The 19707-nt window shown below is 43.4% G+C and overlaps 1 protein-coding gene and 1 non-coding gene across 15 annotated transcripts in view; both read left to right on the forward strand.

The window, feature by feature from the left end:
* Ccdc125 (coiled-coil domain containing 125) overlaps positions 1 to 19707 on the forward strand; it is a 53921-nt gene that overhangs the window by 10616 nt on the left and 23598 nt on the right. For 10 of the 14 annotated variants that reach the window (XM_063258298.1, XM_013146590.3, XM_063258296.1 and 7 more), the window contains 9 exons: positions 1533 to 1591; positions 5261 to 5347; positions 6487 to 6564; positions 7254 to 7339; positions 9939 to 10021; positions 11114 to 11229; positions 12747 to 12854; positions 14159 to 14339; positions 19378 to 19514. In XM_063258298.1, coding sequence (XP_063114368.1) covers positions 1533 to 1591; positions 5261 to 5347; positions 6487 to 6564; positions 7254 to 7339; positions 9939 to 10021; positions 11114 to 11229; positions 12747 to 12854; positions 14159 to 14339; positions 19378 to 19514 — 935 coding nt within the window. Of the gene's footprint in view, positions 1 to 1532; positions 1592 to 5260; positions 5348 to 6486; positions 6565 to 7253; positions 7340 to 9938; positions 10022 to 11113; positions 11230 to 12746; positions 12855 to 14158; positions 14340 to 18061; positions 18175 to 19377; positions 19515 to 19707 lie in introns of those variants that run through there. The other 4 variants (XM_063258300.1, XM_063258301.1, XR_010050540.1 and 1 more) reach the window with 3 other exon arrangements.
* Positions 12275 to 12376, forward strand: LOC111755308 (small nucleolar RNA U13). The gene has a single exon (XR_002789876.1). It is a non-coding gene; the product is annotated as a small nucleolar RNA U13 (small nucleolar RNA).

The raw sequence follows: 19707 nt of genomic DNA on the forward strand, positions 1-19707 counted from the left end.
CCAGCAGTGCTGGGGAGACACTGCACCAGCATGGGGTGCCAAGGTGCTCTCGGACCAGGGCTAGGGGTGGCTTCTAGGAGGTGATGGACAGACACCTCCACTAAGTGGGGAGCCAGCCTGGTGGCTCCCTAGGAGAGGATGTTGCAGGCAGAATGCAATGCTTGGATGCCTTCATAAAAACTGGAGGAAACTGCTGGGAGGTGAGCCATGCCTAACCATGTGAGCTCCTATCGTCATGAACTCCTGTCTTTTTGTCAAAGTTGACCTGATTCTAGTTTGGGAATATTTCAGTGGTTTCTTTCTTCCTTCCTTTCTTTCTCCTTTCCCTTCCTGCTCTGCAGATTCAATTCAAGTACACACAGTAGCCCTGAGCTACTGTGGCATTTTTTGTTCCTAACACCTAATTTCCAAACTGCCCCATGGAGTGGCTTCAAACAGCACACAATAGATTTATTCACTTACAGTTCTGCAGGGCTGACATCCAAAACAGAGTTCACTGGGCAACCCCCAGGTGCAGACAGGGCTGTGGTCCTCGGGGGCAGTAGGCACCCCCCATCCCCACCCCTGCTTAAGGAACTGAGTTTTGGGGCTGCCTATGAACCTTGCTATGGCTTCTTCCTCTCTGTCACTGCCAGCACTAGCTGCCCGAGGCTTTCTCACATCGTGTCACACTGACAGGGACTCCTGGCCTCCCTCTCCATTTACAGGCCTTTCTGAGTGCCCACTTGGCTAAGCCGCAGTAGTCCCGCCTCTCTTATTCTCCCTACAAGCAGTCGGTCAGTGTCTGTGGCCACGGGACCATGGGCTCTGGAGATTAAGATGCGAACACCTTTGGCTCCATTATTCTGCCAGCTACACATAGCACCAAGTCAAAACTTGTCATTGCCAAGCCAGTGTCACCATGTCTTCCCTTGGAAACCTGTCATCCTAGTGAAAACGTAATTTAGGTTTTGCCCCGTGTACTGTTGTGTCAGTGAAAGTTAACAACAGCAAGCAAAAAATTGTTTTGAGGAATGTTTGGCAGTCCTCAAAATATTTTTCTGAAATTATTTTTCTTCCTTTTACTCCTTCTTGTACTCTGGTTTGTAACTCATATGTTTTCTGGCCAGATGGAAATGTAAAGCTCAGTTTAGTTTCTTGGTTGACTGTAATGAGGAGACAATAACTGAAGTCATAGGAGGCATCTAGTCAGTTATTCTCTGGAAAGAAGTTAAATTTAGGTTTATTTCTTAGCCATTCATATTATATACTGATCAACCTTAAGCCAAACACTAATATCTATTTCTTTTACTCACCAACATTCGTGTCTTGTTATGTAGTTCAGGCTGTCCTTGAATTTCAAATGATCCTCCTGCCTCAGCCTCCCAAGAGCCAGGATTATAGGCATGTGCCACCACATTGTCCAACAAAAACCTTTTAATATTTTGTAAACAGATGTCCTATATTTTTTAGGTGTCCTGTGTATACTAGTTATTTATTTCATATGCTGTATTTAACTAAAGAAAACATTCAATTTTTTCCCCCCTTATTAGATACTAATTCAGAAGTGTCAAATGAAGAACTAAGGCAACGTCTTCAAGAAACCTTAGAGGTATGTACACTGGTCAATACTCAGATTCTCAGGTGAATAAAATCTGCAGATGAATATTTGTTTAAATTATACCAAAATTATTTGAAACCACAATTCTGGCTTTCCAGATATTCTTTTTTGTCTTTCTTAGGCTCTTTGGGGAGCCTGGGGCATCAGGCTTGAGTTCTGCTACTAAACTGTCCTGGCCCTTTATCTTTTCAACCCTCCTGTTTCTCATGCACCCCATCTCCTGAAAGGCTACTGTGTCATTATGTCCTGCTGTGTGTCACCACAGTCCCCTCCAACCTGATTTCTGCTGCCCTCTGGTTAGTGTTTCCTCCCGGCCCCTCTTCCACAGGCCTGCATTTGCCCCTAAGGCGTCAGGAGGTGATACTCTCTTGGGTGGTTTGAGGCCTGATGCCGGAGCAGGCATGTGTCTTGCTCCTTTGGGAAGCAGGAAGCCCAGCTTGGTGTGTGTTTGTGACTCTTCTTGTCAAAGTGACTGTTGACAAATTACTACAAACTGGTGACTTAAAATGACAGAAATCTGTCACCTCTCAATTCTGGAGGTCACAAATTTGAATCTAAGTTCAGGAGGGCCCAGATCCTTCTGAAGCCTCCAGAGGAGAAGCCCTCTGTGCCTCTTGCTGCTTCCAGTGGTTGCTGCAGCCCTCGGTGGTAGCCATGTAAATTCTGTCTCTGCCCCGTCTCTCATGGCTTTCTCTACTGAGTGTGGCTCCTCAGAAATGTCCCTAATTTTACACAGACTCCAGTCATTGGCTGTTGTGGCTTTCCTCACGGTAGCCCGCCCTGTGTCCTCTAGGGTGTACTTTCATCTGCTTTCTTCTCTTTTACTCAGTTAAAGTTCGCTCTACCGAGCAGAGCCAGATTTTACTTTTCCAAGCAAACTTTGCCACTGCTATAAATAAATAACTCACACCCGTCATCAGATTGGGGCCAACCCTGATCATCATGACCTCATTGTGACTTGACTGCATCTGTTAAATGGATCTAAATTTGGCTGGAAATCACCTCTGTACCCAAGGCTGCCTGCCTATTTGCAGTTTCTGTGTAACAGCATGTAAAGAAACTTAAAGCTGGATTTAGGAGTATGCTAAGTTCCTTTTCCTAAGGTTTTTTTCCATAATAATATGGGTGAGGAATTAAGCTTATCTGTAACAGTATAGTTAGCCACATGCTTATTTTTTTGCATATCATCAGTCACATGGTTTTAACATGTCAAAGCAAAAAATTTGGGTTTTTAATTAGAATTGGGGCTTGAGGGCTGGGGCTATATAGCTCAGGGGCACAGTGCCTGCCTGACAAGCACATGGTCATGAGTTCAATTCCCAGTACCCTCCCCCTCACAAAAAAATTGATGCTTGATAAGGAGGCTCTCACCTACAGCCTACCTGGTTTTCTTACAAAATGTGGAGGAAATGCCTGTCATCTCATGCTAAAGTGTGGCTCATGCCCTTCTGCAGAAGTAAAACTTGCTTTGTTGAGATTTCTTGAAGTCTGAGTGCTTTATTACTTATACTGACAAATTGAGTCTGGGAGCATATTCCCAACAATTTGGCACCCAACCCTGGGCCAGAGCCCATTAGGACATGGGATTCTTGCCAGGAGGTGACATATCCCACAGTGGTGGTGGCTGGGGCATGAGAGCCTGCATTCTGAGCTGAGAAGCCAGTCATGACTTCTCAACCACAGGAAAAAAGGAAACCAGGCAACTCTGTGCATAGACCAAGGTCATATGTCCTGTAATTCTCTCAAGAGTATAAAGCAGAAGAGCAAAGATCAAGAAGATATTCTTTTTTTTTTTGTCTTTTACCTTTTTATCGGTACCAGGGATTGAACTCACGACTGCCTGGTTACAAGGTAGGCGCTTATGCCGCTGAGCTAAATCCCCAGCCCCAAGAAGATATTCTTGAAAGTAGTACAAACATGAAAAGAAACTGAGTACTTGAGTGATTTATAAGATCCAGAAGATGAGAGTCTGCCTTTTTAATGCTGTGTGTATCACCTCATACAATACTTTGCAGGCACAAGTACACCAAAGAAAAAAGAATCTGTATCCAGCTCTTTCTAGTTTGGAAGATGCATTTCTTGGCAATTTTTTTTTTTTTAACTTTTTATCGGTACCGGGGATCAAACTCACGACTGCCTGCTTGCAAGGCAGGTGCTTATGCCGCTGAGCTAAATCCCCAGCCCCTGGAAGATGAATTTCTGAAAACTGAATTAGTGGTGTGTAGCACTGTGAGAGCCCACTCACAGGGTGGACTCTGTCCTCAGAATTATTTGTCCAAGTTACCTTCTATTAAGACCCTAAAGTTTCCATCTGCTTCCCACACTAGTTTCTTCCAGATGATTTCATTGTCGATCAACATTGTAGGGTACAGAAAAGCCTAAGATGCCTTCAAATGTTGAAAGATGTTCACTTAACCTGAAGTGTGGTTGATATTTACCATTTGTTTCATTCACAGTTGACTTGAAGATGACTCCTTTCACCACAAAACTAGTGTTTTAATATTCAGCATTATGTGGTTCCCTTATTTATTTGGGTGAAGTCTGTCACTATCATTTGGGTAACTTTTTACAACCATTGTAGATTCTAAACAATTTGAGAGAACACAAAATAAAAAGGAGTTACAGTATAGTGACACACATTGCAGAAAAAACCTCAATCCATGACACAATGATAGAATGCTATTTGTTTTACTGAGAAATACAACATTGAAAATGTGTGAAAATATACTGTAATGAAAAGGAATGTATTTAATCAATACAATTAATCAATTTTGTTTGGACTTAGAAGTGAGAGAAGTATGATTGCCAAGTACCAAGATATTGCTGCAGATTTTTTCTCTTCTCGTCAAATTTTGCAGTGAAGATACTATTTCCAAAAAAAGGTCAATGATATGCGAGATAACAATACCTACTTGAGGTGATGTTTATAGTAGACAGACTTCAGATTCAATTCATCCTGTTCGATCCCTGAGGGAGATGCTTGCCTCTATAGCCTGAACAGCTTCTAATTTATGAGGAATATGAAACAAGGTTATCTTGGGACACATTCAGTCTGGGCTTGCTGGTACCTTGTTGGTGTGTAACAAATGCTGAATGTTGTGTTTGTGTCCTTATACTGTGTTAGCACAAAATTAGAATTTTCTAGAGAAATAAAAATAACCAAAGAAGAGTTGGTGAGAATCACTACCCACTCTTGGTTTGCATATCCCTTGTTGCTCATGATGTATGGGGTATGTAGAGCAACACTTCTGAGCGTTTAAAGGATATAAAAGCCCCTTTGGGATTTTCTTAAGAATACACTTACTTGGAAGGTCCGGTCAGGACCCCAGATACTCTGTTCTAACAAGACTTGGATGACGCTGATGTTGCTGGTCCATGAACCACACTTTGAAAGCAAAACTTTGAACACTTGCGTAAGTTATCTGGTATGTAATATATTTAAGTTCAATACCATGTGATAGTGAATCAGAATACTTGAACATGCAGCTTGCAACTCTAAATACTCTAGATCATCTCCAGGTTCTTTTGTATGAATTAAGAATTATGTCTCTTAAAAAAATCTAGAGGAATTCACAAGCAGTGTTAAATGTGGGCTGGCCAAATTGATAATTTGGAGAGTGCATTATCTTGCAGATAGACTAATTTTACTTCTGTCCTTAGGAAGTAGAAATTTTAAAAACGGAACTTGAAGCATCTCAAAGACAACTTGAAGGGAAAGAAGAAGCATTGAAAATTCTTCAAAGCATGGTAAGAAGTTATTATCTCTTATACATTCTAATAATTGGTATTTTTTTAGCATTTTACTTTATTTTTTTGAGACAGGGTCTCATTATGCAGTCCAGGCTGACCTCAAACTTACGGTGACTCTCCTGTCTCAGCCTCCCAAGAATTTGTTTTTTAGTTACTTGTTTTTGTCATTTTCTTTTTTTTTTTATCGGTACCAGGGATCAAACTCACGACCACACACTTGCAAAGCAGGCATTTATGCCCCTGAGCTAAATCTCAAGCCCCAAGAATTTGTTTTTTTAGCTCTAAAGGTAAAATTATTTTGAGACAGTGTCTCACTCTATAGTCCAGGCTGGCCTTAGAGTTACCCAGGCTGAACTCAAACTCATGATCTTCCTGCCTCAGCCTCCAAGGGCTGGGATTACAGATGTGTATCTCAAAGGGTGGCTTGTTTTAACTTTTAAAATGAGCAGTAGTGTTTAACATAGTCACAGGATTTTTTTTTTTTTGAGGCCTAGATTTTTTAACAGCTTTATAATTTATATACCACAAATTTCACTTATTTTAAGTGTACAATACAACTTATCTTTAGTAAACTTCGAGTTGTCCAGCTGTCACTCTGATTGAACCTTAAAACACTTCCATCATCCAGACGAAGGGACCCAGGTGACTGCTGGTCTTTCTCTCTGATAGAGTTGTCATTTCTGCCCTTCCTGTGTCATATTAATAGAACTGTGTGATTCTTTTGCACCTGGATTCTTTTAGCTAAGCATGGTTTTGAGGATCACACATGCCATAGGAGTTATCTATGTTTTTCTTCCTTTTTTGCCAAGTAATATTCCACTGTATAGTGGTCCCAGTTCTCTTTACGCAGGTAACACTTGATGAACACTTGGGTTGTTTCTTCTCTGTGGCTATGACAAATAATTCTGTTGTGTACATTTTCTTTGTGTGGAAAATTCATTCTTTCATTCTCACATTCAATGGAAAAGAGACAAACCAAGATCTGACTTTTGAGTTATCAAACTCTCTGCAAAAGGTTGTCAGTGTGAGATTCTCTTTAATTTTCTTTTATCTTAAAGTGAGAAAGGGAACCTCACTGTGGAGATAGGTGTGATTAGAAATGTGATCTACACTGATGCTAGTTTTCTTGCTCCTAGGCAGTACTTGGCAAAGCCACAAGTCACACACAGGCGGTGTTTCAGAAAACTGTGGAACAAAAGAGACTGTTGGAGAAGGTATGTGGCCTCTTCCATAGGCTGGTGGAGTCCAGGTCCCTTGTGTCACACTTGCCATACTGGTGGATGTGTCCTCTGTGCAGGTTGCTTTCTCTCTCTCCACTGGCTCCACTCTGGGAGTCAGGGGATGGATGAATGGTCCGGTGGCCAGCGAGTTGCTTTCCTTCATTAGGGCAGTGAGTTGCTTTCCTTCGTTAGGGCAGTAGATTTACTGAAACCATACTTCCTGTTGTCATTGTGCTTTCCTGCCTCTGCTTCTGGCAGGGTCTGCATCATCTGTCTATCACTGCACACTGGAAGGGAAGTCAGAAGCCACCCTAGGCGGTCTCTTCCACTGTCTTCAGTGTCCTCCCCTTGTGGGCCACCCTAGTTGACACTTCCAGAAGTGCATGTCGTGCCTGGTGTCCACCTGGGGCAGGGGTGGGCACTGAGAAAGCTGACTTCATTCCAGCAAATTTCAAACAGTTTGAAAGTTTTTTATATTAAGTGAGCTTTGGCAAAAGTTTCTTTGAGTGCTAAACAGGCACGTCATATGTGTCAACAAATTCATAGACTCATTGTGAGAGATCATTTTTTTTTCTCTTTAAATCTTTTTTAAAAATGATTATGATTTGCTTTACCTGTTTACAGTATCCTGAAATAATTTGTGTGTAGTAATTTTCCATGAATGTGTGATTTTCGTCTCACAGGAAATAAATGCCTTGCAATGGGAAATTGAATTTGATCAGAATAGATTTAAAAACATAGAAGAATCTTGGACTCAAAAATATGACAGGTTTGTATATTGCTTTTATTCTATTTATTTATTTATTTATTGTAATGCTAGTGATCAAACCCAGGACTACATACATAGTAGGCAGGTACTCTGCCACTTTTCCTGCTCAGGTTTGTGTGTTATTCTTCCATAATTTTTCTTAGAAAATCTTTAAAATGCAGGTAATACAGATGTAGTTTAGGCATCGAGCTTTCTTTTTTTTTTTTTTTAATTTGATATTGGAATCAAACTCAGGACCTCATGCTTGCCAGGCAGATGCTATGCCACTGAGCTAAATCCCTGGCCCCAAGCCATCCAACTTTAAGTGTAAATATTATAAAATTCTTATTGCTTATCTACTATTTCCATATTTTTGTAATTTTTTTAAAAAGTGAATGTTTTTAAATGCAATGTAAGAGAAATATTTTCCAAATGATTTTAGCATGGAAACATCGTTTGTTTGTTTTGAGATAGGGGCTTACTGTGTAGTTTAGGCTGCTTTGAACTCACTATGAAGTGCAGGCTGGCCTTGAACCTGCAGCAATCCCACCTCAGCTTCCTGAGTGCTGGAATTACAATGTTTCACCACACCAGGCTGTTTCTATTCTTGGAAATCAGATTCTCTTTGAGAAACATAATAGTATTATCAAAATCAAGTCATGAACTCTCACACAATTCTCTGATTTGATCTAAAGACCATATTCAGATATTACCAGTTATTCTAATAGCACATAAATTTGCCTTTTCAGCAGGGGGAAAAAAGCTTGGCCCATTCCGTGATCCAGTCCAGACTCTCAGACTCATTTTCCTTGCTTTAGTGTGATGCGGTCCCTTCATCCCTGTCACTCTGTGCTGTCATCCCTGGCAGGCAGGCGGCTTGCAGTGCCATGTGGGGCAGAGTGCCTGGCAGGAGGACTGTGGTGTTCATTTTTCCCTGCACTGGGACTTAGTCTTGGTCACCTCTGGATGGTGTGGTATCTGCCATGTGACCCCATCATAAAGCCAACTTTTTTCTTTTTGTAATTAATAACTATTTCATAGAGACTATATTTTGTGATTACGTAAATACACTGTTTTTTGTGAAATTTTCATCCACTGGTTTCTACCTCCACAGACACAGCCAGTAGCAAGGAGCACTCTGCTCCTGCCTGTGGTGACTTCCCACTCCTCAGGCCCTGGGCTCCGGAAGAAAGGACAGAATTCCCTGTGCAAGACCCAGACTAAAGTCTCAGGATAGCAATTCACATTTTATTCATTGTTAAAGTTATCAATAGGATAGGAAGTTCTTTGATTTATACTTCACTTTAAATCAACAAGTTTTAATCTCAGAACCATCATTTAATGCTCTAAGGTTTGTCCTTAGAGCATAAAAGATCACCATAAAGCATCTCAATAGGTTTATTTATTTTTGCTTTTTTTTTTTTTTTTTTTGTCTTTTTTGTTTTTTATTGCTACCAGGGATCAAACTCACAACTGCCTGCTTGCAAGGCAGGCACTTATGCCACTGAGCTAAATCCCCAGGCCCTTATTTTTGCTTTTTGAGGCAGAGTCTTGCTATGTAGTTCAGGCCTTGAACTCACTATGGACTCACTATGTAGCCTAATCTCATATACTTGGCCATGTCCTGCCTCAACCACCCTTCCAAGTGCTGGGATAACAGGTATGCACCACCATGCCTGGCTCATCACATATTCTAGATATTAGTCCTCTGCTCAAGAATAGCTGGCAAAAATATTTTCCATTCTGTAGATTGTACCTTTACTCTGTTGATTGTTTCCTTTGCTGTGCAGAAACTTTTTAATTTTATATAATCTTACTTGATTCTTGACGTTGTTTATTTTTATTTGTTTTGTTTTGTTTTTTGAGACAGAGTCTCACTATGTAGTCTAGGCTGGCCTTGAACTCTGTATGTTGCCCATCTGGATTAGAACTCCTGGTGATCCTCCTGCCTCAGCCTCCCAAACTGGGATTATAGACCTGTGTCACCACACCTATGTTAAATGATTATCAACTTGAATGAAAACTTTTGTTTTGCATTTTTCAATGAAAACTTTATTAAATAGAATGAACGTGCAAAATAGTTGCCTTAGAAATATTTCCATTTTCAATGATTTTTTTTTTATCAGTACCAGGGATCGAACTCATGACCACACGCTTGCAAGGCAGGTGCTTATTATGCCACTGAGCTAAATCCCCAGCCCCCCCACCTTTTTTTTGTCTTTTTGCTTTTTTATCGGTACCGGTGATTGAACTCACAACTGCCTGCTTACAAAGCAGGCACTTATGCCGCTGAGCTAAATCCTCAGTTCCCAAGCTCCAGCCCCTTTTCCAATGATTTTTTAACTAAGCATATACGCCTATAGAAGAGTTGAGAGTTCTGTGTAAATCTTATCATATTCTATAGCGCCTGCCTGGCAAGCTCAAGGTGATAAATTCAATTCCCAGTACCAAAAAAGAAAAGAATCTTACCACATTCCTTTAAATTGTTTTAATTTTGTGACACATTTACATTCTAAACTGTTTTTAAGAAAAAATATATTTAGGTTTTTGTGTTCTAATAAAACATTCTGTCAGTGAGGAAGTGTTAAATGTAGTTATGTGGAAAGTGCTTTTTTTCCAGACTTAACTGTGAAAATGCAGTTCTCAAAGAGAATTTGAAACTGAAAACAGAGGAAATTAGGATGCTGAAGTTTGAAAATGGAGGTAAGGGAGAGTATTTGGATGATTATTTTTAAATGTTAAAGATGAATTTTATAGTATCATGTAGGAAGAATACCTGTCATAGAGACAAAACCACTCGTTTTTTGTATGTTATTTCTGTTTCGGTGGCATTGGGATTGAATCACAAAGAGTTAGGGAATTGATCTACATCCCTACCCCTTCTAATTTTTTTTTAAAGCTTTGAGACAGGGTTTTACTTAGTAGCTAAGTTGCCCAGGTTGGCCTTCATTGTAACCTTCCTGGCTGAGCCTGCCAGCATAGACAAGCACCACTACACACAGCTGCATTTTGGTTTTTCAGTTTAAAGAATTTATCAAAGTAAAATCCACACAACATAAAATCAACATTTAAAAGTGACAATTTTTAAATGCCAGGAGGCTAAGGCAGGAGGAGCCCACAGCATCCCCTCCTAGGTTAGGTGAGGACACAGCCGCCCTCTTCCCGCACTGTTAAATTGGTGCAAGACGGAAAAGGTGGGGTTTGCTGTCCCCCACGGACAGCAGAGCCTCTTCATGGGGCCTGAGAAGCTCGAGAAAGTCCTTCCTAGTGGGTCTGTGGAGCCTGGCCAGCGGTTGCAGTGGCCAGAGCACAGCCTGCCCACCGCCCAGACCTCTCACTGCAGAGTCTCCCAGGACTCAGCCCCATGGCCCCTCTCTGAAACTCTTACAAACAACCCAGAGGACATGAGGAGCAGACTTGAGATGCACAGCTGAGCAGTTTTTCTGGTGACAAGAGCACCTGGCCAGGAACGGAGGCCCACGACTCTGGGAAGCTGAGGCAAGAGGATGGCAAATTTGAGCCCAGCCTGGGCAACTGAGTGACTTATTAAGACCATGTCTCAAAATTAAAAAAAAAAGCTAGGCATGATGTCGAGCAGAGCTGATGCCCTGGGTCCTCCTGTGACACCCACTGCTCCATTGCTAGCTTTTCTCTGTGCAGCCTGACCTTGTAGGTGAACACCATAATGCATTCGTTGCTTTGGAGACGGAAGAATATAATTCAGGCGTAGCCAGAGCTGAGGAAGCCACAGTTAGACTCAGCCCTAATCAACCTTTCATGTCTGGCCTTTCCTAGTCTTGAACCAGCAGTACTTGGAAGCGCTTGCCATGCTGAACATCACGCAGCAGGTGGCGGCTCAAGAGAGCAGGTCCTGGGAGGAGTGTGGCTTCATGGAGGTGTCCGGGCTGGAGGTAGTTCACTGCACGTGTGAAAGGGGAGTATGAATCCAGGCTGCTTCTGTTTGGTGTCTCTGGTAGTACTGGACACTGAAGCAGGGTCCTTTGTGCTGAGCTACCCCCTTAGTTTTGTTTTTTGTTCTTTTTAAAATGTGTGCATGTCTGTAATTATAAGGAGTACATCCATGGTGTGTGTGTGTGTGGTGGGGGTTGTCACATATACATAGCAAGTCTTAATCAGTGGCTTTCATTTTTTTCCCTTCCCTCCCCTCTCCGTCCATCCCTCATTTTTTATTTTGAGACTGGGTCTTGCTAAGTTGCCCAGACTAGGCCCAAACTTGGGATCTTTCTGCTTCAGCTTTCCCAAGTTGAAGGATTATGGGTATGCACCACCACACTGGGCTGGGAGGGACAATTTTCCTTCCTGTCCCTGGGCACCTATTCTGGGCTCCTACCGTACTTAGCAATGTGAGACTGAGGAGAGAGGCCAACTTGCATAGGTTGGCTCATCCTGCCCTGGTGTGACATTCTTGGCTGTCAGGGAATGTGCTGGCTGCTTCTGACCCATTCATTTCTCTTTTACAAACTGTGACAGAAGTACAGAGTCATGCCTTGGCCAGGGCAGGGCTTGCAGTTGCAGGACTGTCACACACAGGTTATCTCACCTTCACAGCACTGAGTCACAAGGCAGGTGTTAGCAGGTGAAGGCTTGGGGATGCTGAATGAGTTGTATTACTTTCCCACAGGGCCAGGCAGCCCAGGCCAGTCAGGGTCAGAGCAGAGATCTGCCCAGGCTACTGGTGGCTTCCACCTGCAAGGTTGGCCAGTTCCATGCAGAGGGGCTGAGATGTGAGAAATAAGTGTAGCCTCTGTCTTACTGTAGAGCCTCAAAAAAAGCAAATGTTGTCAGGTATGGTGGCACATGCCTGTAATCCCAGTACTTAGGAGACAGGGAGATCGCTGTGAGTGCAGTGCCAGCCTGGGTTCTAAGTGAGTTCAAGATCAGCCTGCACTATATAGCAAGATCCTGTCTCAAACAACAATATAAAGCAACTGTTGGATCCTTCAGTTCATCAGCATGATGACTGGGTGTTCATGCCGTATGCATGAGATGTGTCTCCCTCAATCCTCATTACGCCGTGGGCCCATTACCTGTCTGATGGGTAAAAAAAAACTTATTTTTTAGTTTTTTGTCTTTTTCATTTTTATTGGTACCGGGGATCGAACTCACGACCGCCTGCTTGCAAGGCAGGTGCTTACGCTGCTGAGCTAAATCCCCAGCGGGTACAAAAAATTTTTAAAAAACAACTGTTAAGCTGCCCTCGAATAAAATACAAAGAGGGCTAGGGGTGTCATTTGGTGCAAAGGCCCAGGGTTCAAGCTCCAGTTCTAGGGGAAGAAAAACTGAAACAGTGTCCAGAAGGCTGCCTAGTTTTTCTCCCGAGTGCCTTTGGACCGTAGGTTTGGGTAGCAGTGCGTGGGTGTCTATCTGTGTGCATTTCTGGGTGCAGCTCATCCTTCTGGCTTTGCAGCTCACAGTGCTTGGAGCCTGCCTGTGCCATGGCCCCAGAGGGAGTCCCTGTCCCTGTGCCAGGATGGCAGCATCTGCTCGAAAACTGGTTCTTCAGCTCAGACACGAGGTATCCCATTGTCACTGCAGCAGATGCTTTGCATGTTGTTCTGTTAATGGTAGAATACATGCAGGTATCTGTAGGAAGTACCCTAGTAGGCACTGGCTCTGGGACTTAGGCTTAGTTTAGGTGTGAGCATTAACCAAGTGAAGTCATTAACCTAAGCCTGTAGTTAGTATTTCTTTCTTTCTTTTTTTTTTTTTTTTTTTTTTTTTGTCTTTTTGTAGCCTAGGCTGGTCTCGAACTTTCAACGATCCTTCTGCCTCAGCCTCCCAAGTGCTGGGATTACAGGCATGAGCCACCACGCCCAGCTTGTAGTATTTCTTAAATTCATTTTTTTTCTCAACTATATATGGCCTTAGAATTATGAAAGAAGAGCTTGGCATGGTGGACACACCTTTAATCCCAGCACTTGGGAGGCTGAGGCAGGAGGATCGCTGTGAGTTTGATGACACCGTGGGCTACACAGTGAGTTCAAGGCCAGCCCGAACGGCATAATGAGACCCTTTCTCAAAAAAAAAAAAAAAAAAAAACAGAAGAGAAAGGCACATTTATCCTTAAGATCACTGGGACCAACCTAATAGTGAAGAGTTAAGCATGGAGCTTATGTGAAAAGCAGCAGACATAGCCTGGGGAACTCTGTCTCCACCCGGGGTGAGTTGTGCAGCTTAGCTCTGTGCAGGCTCCCTAAATCTACACAGCAGCTGTGTGGCACTGGGCAGTGGGAGTCTTAGTTCTCCTGTGTGGTAAATGCCTTGGAGGGTCATTGTCAGAGTTGAGGGGATAAACATGTAACGTTCACCACAGTGCCAGGAAATGCCAGGCATTTAATCAGTGGCACCTGCCCTTGTATTGGGCCTTCATCACAGGTACAGTATTGTACCTGGCCCATGATTCCTTCCAAACATGCTTTACCTCTCTGGGAGCTATAGAAGCCTTTAGGGTACATAGCAAAGCTGGTGGCTGAGTGTTAGCAGTTCCTGAAGAGAAGCATAAGATCACACAGGTCAGAGTTGGGTGGCCAGACCCAAAGTGACACACAGGGCCAGGCACCCTCCTTTCTTCCCTAGCTGTGCCAGTCCTTAGCAGGAGCTCCGAGTGGGATCAGTGAGCAGTTGGCATGAGGGAAACTGCTGGTGATGGGTTGGGGTGGGGGATAGCTAATATTGATTGGCTGAAGCCGTGGAGCAGAGCAAGCCCTGGCAATGGCTATGGTGAGCGCAGAGTGGGGAGAACATGTAGGTTCGACTTGGCCTTCCGGCAGATGGTTTGGTCTTGCTTCTGATGCCTCCCAAACTTTCTTTCAAAACCAGCTGGAACTTTTGCAGAAAAGCAAAGAAGAAGCTTACATCATGGCAGATGCGTTCCGGATTGCATTTGAGCAACAGTTAATGAGGAAAAATGACCAGGCCCTGAGATTGACTCAAATGGAGGAAATTCTTCGAAAAGCAAAAAAATGGCTAAGCTGGAAGCCCCTTACAGAGGACAGTACCCGTGAGTCACAATGGCAATAACCAGGGGTAATTTTAGTTGATGGGACACAGTGAGCTTAGAGGGGAGAACTGAAGTTTCATTCACTGCTCTGTCTCACTTAAAAACTTAGCAACTACTGAGAAGAGTCACTGGCTGTTCCAGGTGTAGGGAGCTGGGGGGGCCAACAGAATCAAAAGGCAAGGAGAGTCTTGTACCTTGCTATTTCATTTACATAAAACTACATTCAATGAAAAATACTTTTAATAAAATGCTATGATAAATGGAACTGCCAAGAAGGAAGTTCTATTGAAAATGGTATTTTAAAAAAAGAAAATGACATGGGATACGTCCATCTAATTAAAATTATTTGAAATGTATTCTTTGTAACAAACATTTAGGGGTAGTGGGAAAAATTTTTAATTAAAAAAAAATGTTATAGGGCTGGGGATTTAGCTCAGCAGTATAAATGCCTGCCTGCCTTGCAAGCAGGCAGTCGTGAGTTTGATCCCTGGTACCAATAAAAATGAGAAAGACAAAAAAAAAAAAAATGTTATTTGAGCCAGGGATACAGCTCAGTGGCACAGCATCTGCCCAGCAAGCATGAGGTCCTGAGTTTGATTCCTGGTACCAAAAAAACCACAAAAGCTATTAGCATTATTTGTAGTATGTGATCACAGTCATCGTGAGAGTTGGTACCTGTACATGACACATCCAGGGCAGCGGGATTGGTTCCACAGGAGGCCTGCAATGGAGGGCGCTGGTGGGCTGTGCTCTCCACTCAAGGCAGATTCCATTCAGCCACGAACCTGGTATTTTCTGATGGTGGTGAAGGGAAGGAGAGATGGGAGAAAAGGAGGGTCCAGCAAGCCCAAGGGGTCTTTGGGAAGCCTGTGCAAGTTTATCTTTGGGAGGAGGCTCGTTCTGCAGGGAGGTGCTATGGAAAGTAAGCTGTGTTTTGGGTTTTTTAAATTTTTGCCTTTTTAAAATGGTTACACAGACTAATGGGTTTCATTCTGGCTGATCAGTCCATGAAAATAACATCCTTTGATCATGTTCACGCTACCACCTTCCCTGCCGAGATTCCTTGGAGGGATTCCTGCACGGATTCTGCTAATACCCATCTCCCCACCTGTCCTGCTCCTTCCCCTCCCTCTTACTGCACCCCCTTGTCTCACAGTAGTCTCCTTGCTCCTTTCCCATCATCTGTATTAGCTCCCACATATGAAGGACTTTGGTCATTCTCACTGGGGCTTGTTCTGCTTGATGTTATGCTCTCCAGACCTACCTGTTTGCCGTAAATGCTGGCACTGTGTCCTTCCTCGGGGAACCCCAGTATGTAGACACCACATTATATCTGATGAGCACTGAGGCTGGCTCCATATGTTGATTACAAATTGCACCAAAATAAACATGGGTGTGTTGGTATCGTTATAATGTGCTGACTTGGAGTGCTTTGGGCACATGAGGGAGTGTGTGTGTGTATTTTAGAGAGAGAGAGAGAGAGAGAGAGAGACAGAGACAGAGAGACAGAGACAGAGAGAGGGCTGGATCACAAGGTGGCTGCATTTTGAGGTTTTTGAGGAAGCCCTGTATGGATCACCACAGTGGTGGAATAATATATTAATCTGTGTTCTCAGTGGCAGTGTTGAAGCCCCCCCCCACATCTGCTTTTCATATTCGTGATGACAGCCATTCTGATGGGGATGAGATGGAATCTCAGTCATTTTTTTTTTTTTTATCAGTACCAGGGATCAAACTCATGACCTCCTGCTTGCATGGCAGGTGTTTATGCCACTGAGTTATATCCCTAGCCCCTCTCAGTGTCATTTTGATTTCCATTCTCTAATGGCTAAAGATGCCTAACATTGTTTCATGTACTCTTTGGCCATCTGTGCCTTATTAGTATATTTTGCAATTCCTAACTGCACTCATTTTGGAGAAATGGTCCATATGCATATCGCACCTTGAACATCTTTGCTTCCCCTTCTTACTACACCACGTATTTCGAAAAGTATCTGTTCAGCCTACTTGCCCATTTACTGTGAGGCTGTGTGACCTTTTGCTGTTAACATTTTGGAGCTCTCTGTATGTTCTAGATGTTAACATCTAGAACATCTAGGAGCAGCTGGTAATGATACCCTCCCGTTCCATGGGCTGTCTCACCATCGTCAGTTGTTTCCCTTACAACTTTAACTTGCTGTTGTCTCCCTGTTGATTCTTATTTCCTGTGCTACTGGCATCGTACCCAGGAAGTCTTCATCCACTCTTGTGGGTTAGAATGTGACCCCTGGGTTTTCCTTTAGCAGTTTCAAAGTTTGAGGTCTTGGAGGGAAAAAGGGAAAATAAGATGTGTCACATACATGTCCCAGTTCCCCATGAGGCAGGCAGCCACTGTGTACTGCAAGCATGTACAGGTAAAAAGAAAAAGGCTGAGGTACTATTCCTAGGTTTTTGGTCAACGTCGAGTTGATTTTGCACAGGATGAGAGAAAGGGATGTGGCTGCCATCTTCTGCCTGGATATCCAGTTTTCCTAGCTCCATTTAAGAGTGTCTTCTCCAAAAAAAAAAAAAAAAAAAAGGTGTCTTCTCCAGCTTGATTTTGTTCTTTGTCCAGTATCGGATGGCTCTACTTTCATGGGTTTGTTTCCACGTGCTCTATTCTGTTCTACTGCTCCATGTGTTTTCATGCCAGCATCATGCTGTTTTTGTTACTGTGGCTTTGCAGTAAGATTTGAAATTACGTACTGTGATGCTTCCAGCCTTGCTCTTTTTGTTACTGTTTTTTGAGACAGGGTCTTGCTTTATAATTTAGACTGGCTTTGAACTCATTATGTAGCCTAGTCTTCTGGCCTTGAACTCATGGTGATCCTCCTGCCTCTGCCTCCAAAGTTTTGGGATTACAGGAATGTACCACCACGCAAGACTATGTACTCATTTTATTTTACTTTACATCTATTGATTTTTGGTACCAGGAATTGAACTTGGGACCTCGTGCTTGCCAGGAAGGCATTTATGCCACTGAGCTATATTCCTGACCCTGCACTCATTTTGGATTCTAGTATTCTTGCCTTTCTAGGCAGAAGGGACAAGAAAAACACAAATGTCTTTTGTGTTCTAAGATCCCACTCACATCTTCTGACGCAGATGCAGGAGAGGCCATGCACAACCATCAGTTCTCCCTTGGACACCAACCAGCTGGCTTAACTCAGCTCTGACACTATCTCCTTGTCTCCCTGTAGTTGGATTCCACAAGCTGTCTTGTAAGCGGGCTTACAAGTCTCTGAGGCCCGCTTGAAATAGTAAGGTGTCACCTCCCTGAGCGAACTGGAGGACCTATGGCCCCCCCACTTCAGTTTAATTTGCTAGGATGGTGCAGAAGACTAAGAAACATATTCCCTGGTGCATTGTGCAGGACATTATGAAGGACACAAGCGAGCAGCCAGGTGGACTAAGTCCTGGGCCACTGGGGTTAGCTCAAGCTCCAGCCCTTCTGCCCTTCCTGTAGATACCAAGCTCACTGGGACAGATGCTCTCAGGGAGCTCTGTGTCAGACACCGTTCTCACTCAGGAAACGACAGCACCACAGTCTTAGGGGTTCTTTTAGGAACCTAGGTCAAAGAACAACTATTAGAACACAAAAGCTTCTCCTAACAAGCAGTTTTTATCTTTATCTACAAGGGTTTTAGGAGCTTTGTGTCAGGAACAAGGGGACAAAGACCAAATTTATCTTTCTTCCATCACAGTCTCATACTCAGCAACTGACAAATGTTAAGAATTTGACAACAGAAAATGAGACTCTGAGCGGTGCCTCTCCCACGCCTTGTTTCTGTGTGGCTCAGGAAGAAGCTGCAGGAATGTGAGTCCAGCAGCCCAAGCTGTGGTGGGGCTCAGTGGTAGGGCGTGTGCTGCACACACACAGGGGCCTGGGTTCAATGTTCAGCACAAGAGACTTGAATCACTTCTTAAAGCTGTTCCAGGTCCACACTCCCTAGCTCTAAGTTTCTAGGTGGCAGGATTTTGTCTCCTTTCATTAGTATATTTCAGTAATCTGAAGAGGGCAGAAGTTAATTTGTTTAGTAACCCTTCTAAGTATTTCTTGTTTTCGTGTGGCAGCTTAGGCTATTAGAGCAGTTACAGGCATTTCCTGGTATTAGATTTGGAATAAAGACAGGTTCGCTAATATCAAAGTTGATCATCAGCCTCTCTGGCTTTTCCTGTTTGCCTCGGTCTCTTGCAGTCCATGCTGAGGCCCTGGGCTATTAGGACTGGGTGGGGAGAAGACCAGGTGTCTGTAAGATCAGTTGTGAACTATTACAAATCGTCTTCAAAATTTCCTTTGTATAATTTCAAACTGTTTACCTTCCATGAGTCATGTTCCTTCCAGAGATAAAGGTCAGCATGTGGATGTCATGCTGTAGAGTATTAATACTATGCCCAAAGTGTTTTCATTGTGATCAAGCACACATAACATTCGCTATCTGAGCTGTTCTCTGGGGTGTTGGGTACCCACAGCTGTGTGACCCTCTGCACCATCCAGCTCCAGGACATTCATCTTCCCCGCAGAAACTCTGTCTATGAGACAGCCCAGGGGTTTATAATTGCATGGCATAGGCACCCTGAGAAGCAGTCTGATAATACTATTGTCATTTTAGAGGAAAAGAAAACAAAGCTAGGGAAATTTACCCCGAACTTACCAAGTGGCTGAGTCAGATGCCTCTGCCGCCAGAGTCATTTCTATTGGGTCTACATAGTGCATTGAGTAATGCAGGTTAGTGAGTGACATTCAGAATTGGGAGGTTTCCAAAGACTATGCATTAGTGACCTTGCTTGCATCCTTTTGCAGCATCAGCTGGCCTCAGGTCACAGCACAAGGTCTCACATGGCAACAGTGTCACCTGCCTGTGCCCTTGGGGCTCGGTGCTGCTTGCCCCTCCTATCTGAGCATTTCTGAAGAGAATAACCCTGGCCTGGCTGGGAGCCGGTCAGCCTTGTCCACAGCCACCTCTTTACCAGAAGTGGTCATTGAATGTTTCCTCTTAGCTAGATTTTTCCCATTTAGTTTTAGGACATCAACCTCAAAGGAGTAAGAAAACATTAGGGCAGAAACTGCTGGACATGTTGCCTTCAGAGAGCAGTACCAAGAGGACAGAAGACCAGGATAATCCTCAGGAAGTCTTTAGGATGCTCATCGATTTGGTTAGTACCTTTGCTTTGCTTTCATTAGGGATTGTGAGTCACCTATTTTTTTTTTGGTCTATTTCCTTTTTTATTGGTACCAGAGATCAAACTCACGACCATACACTTATAAGGCAGGTGCTTATGCTGCTGAGTTAAATCCTCAGCCCCGTGAGTCACCTATTTGTTTCCTAGTACTTTGGCACTTTTTTCT

This window comes from Cavia porcellus, unplaced genomic scaffold, assembly GCF_034190915.1.
Source record: "Cavia porcellus strain 051 isolate PalLab524CR breed Dunkin Hartley unplaced genomic scaffold, mCavPor4.1 scaffold_11, whole genome shotgun sequence".
NCBI classification, from domain to species: domain Eukaryota; kingdom Metazoa; phylum Chordata; class Mammalia; order Rodentia; family Caviidae; genus Cavia; species Cavia porcellus.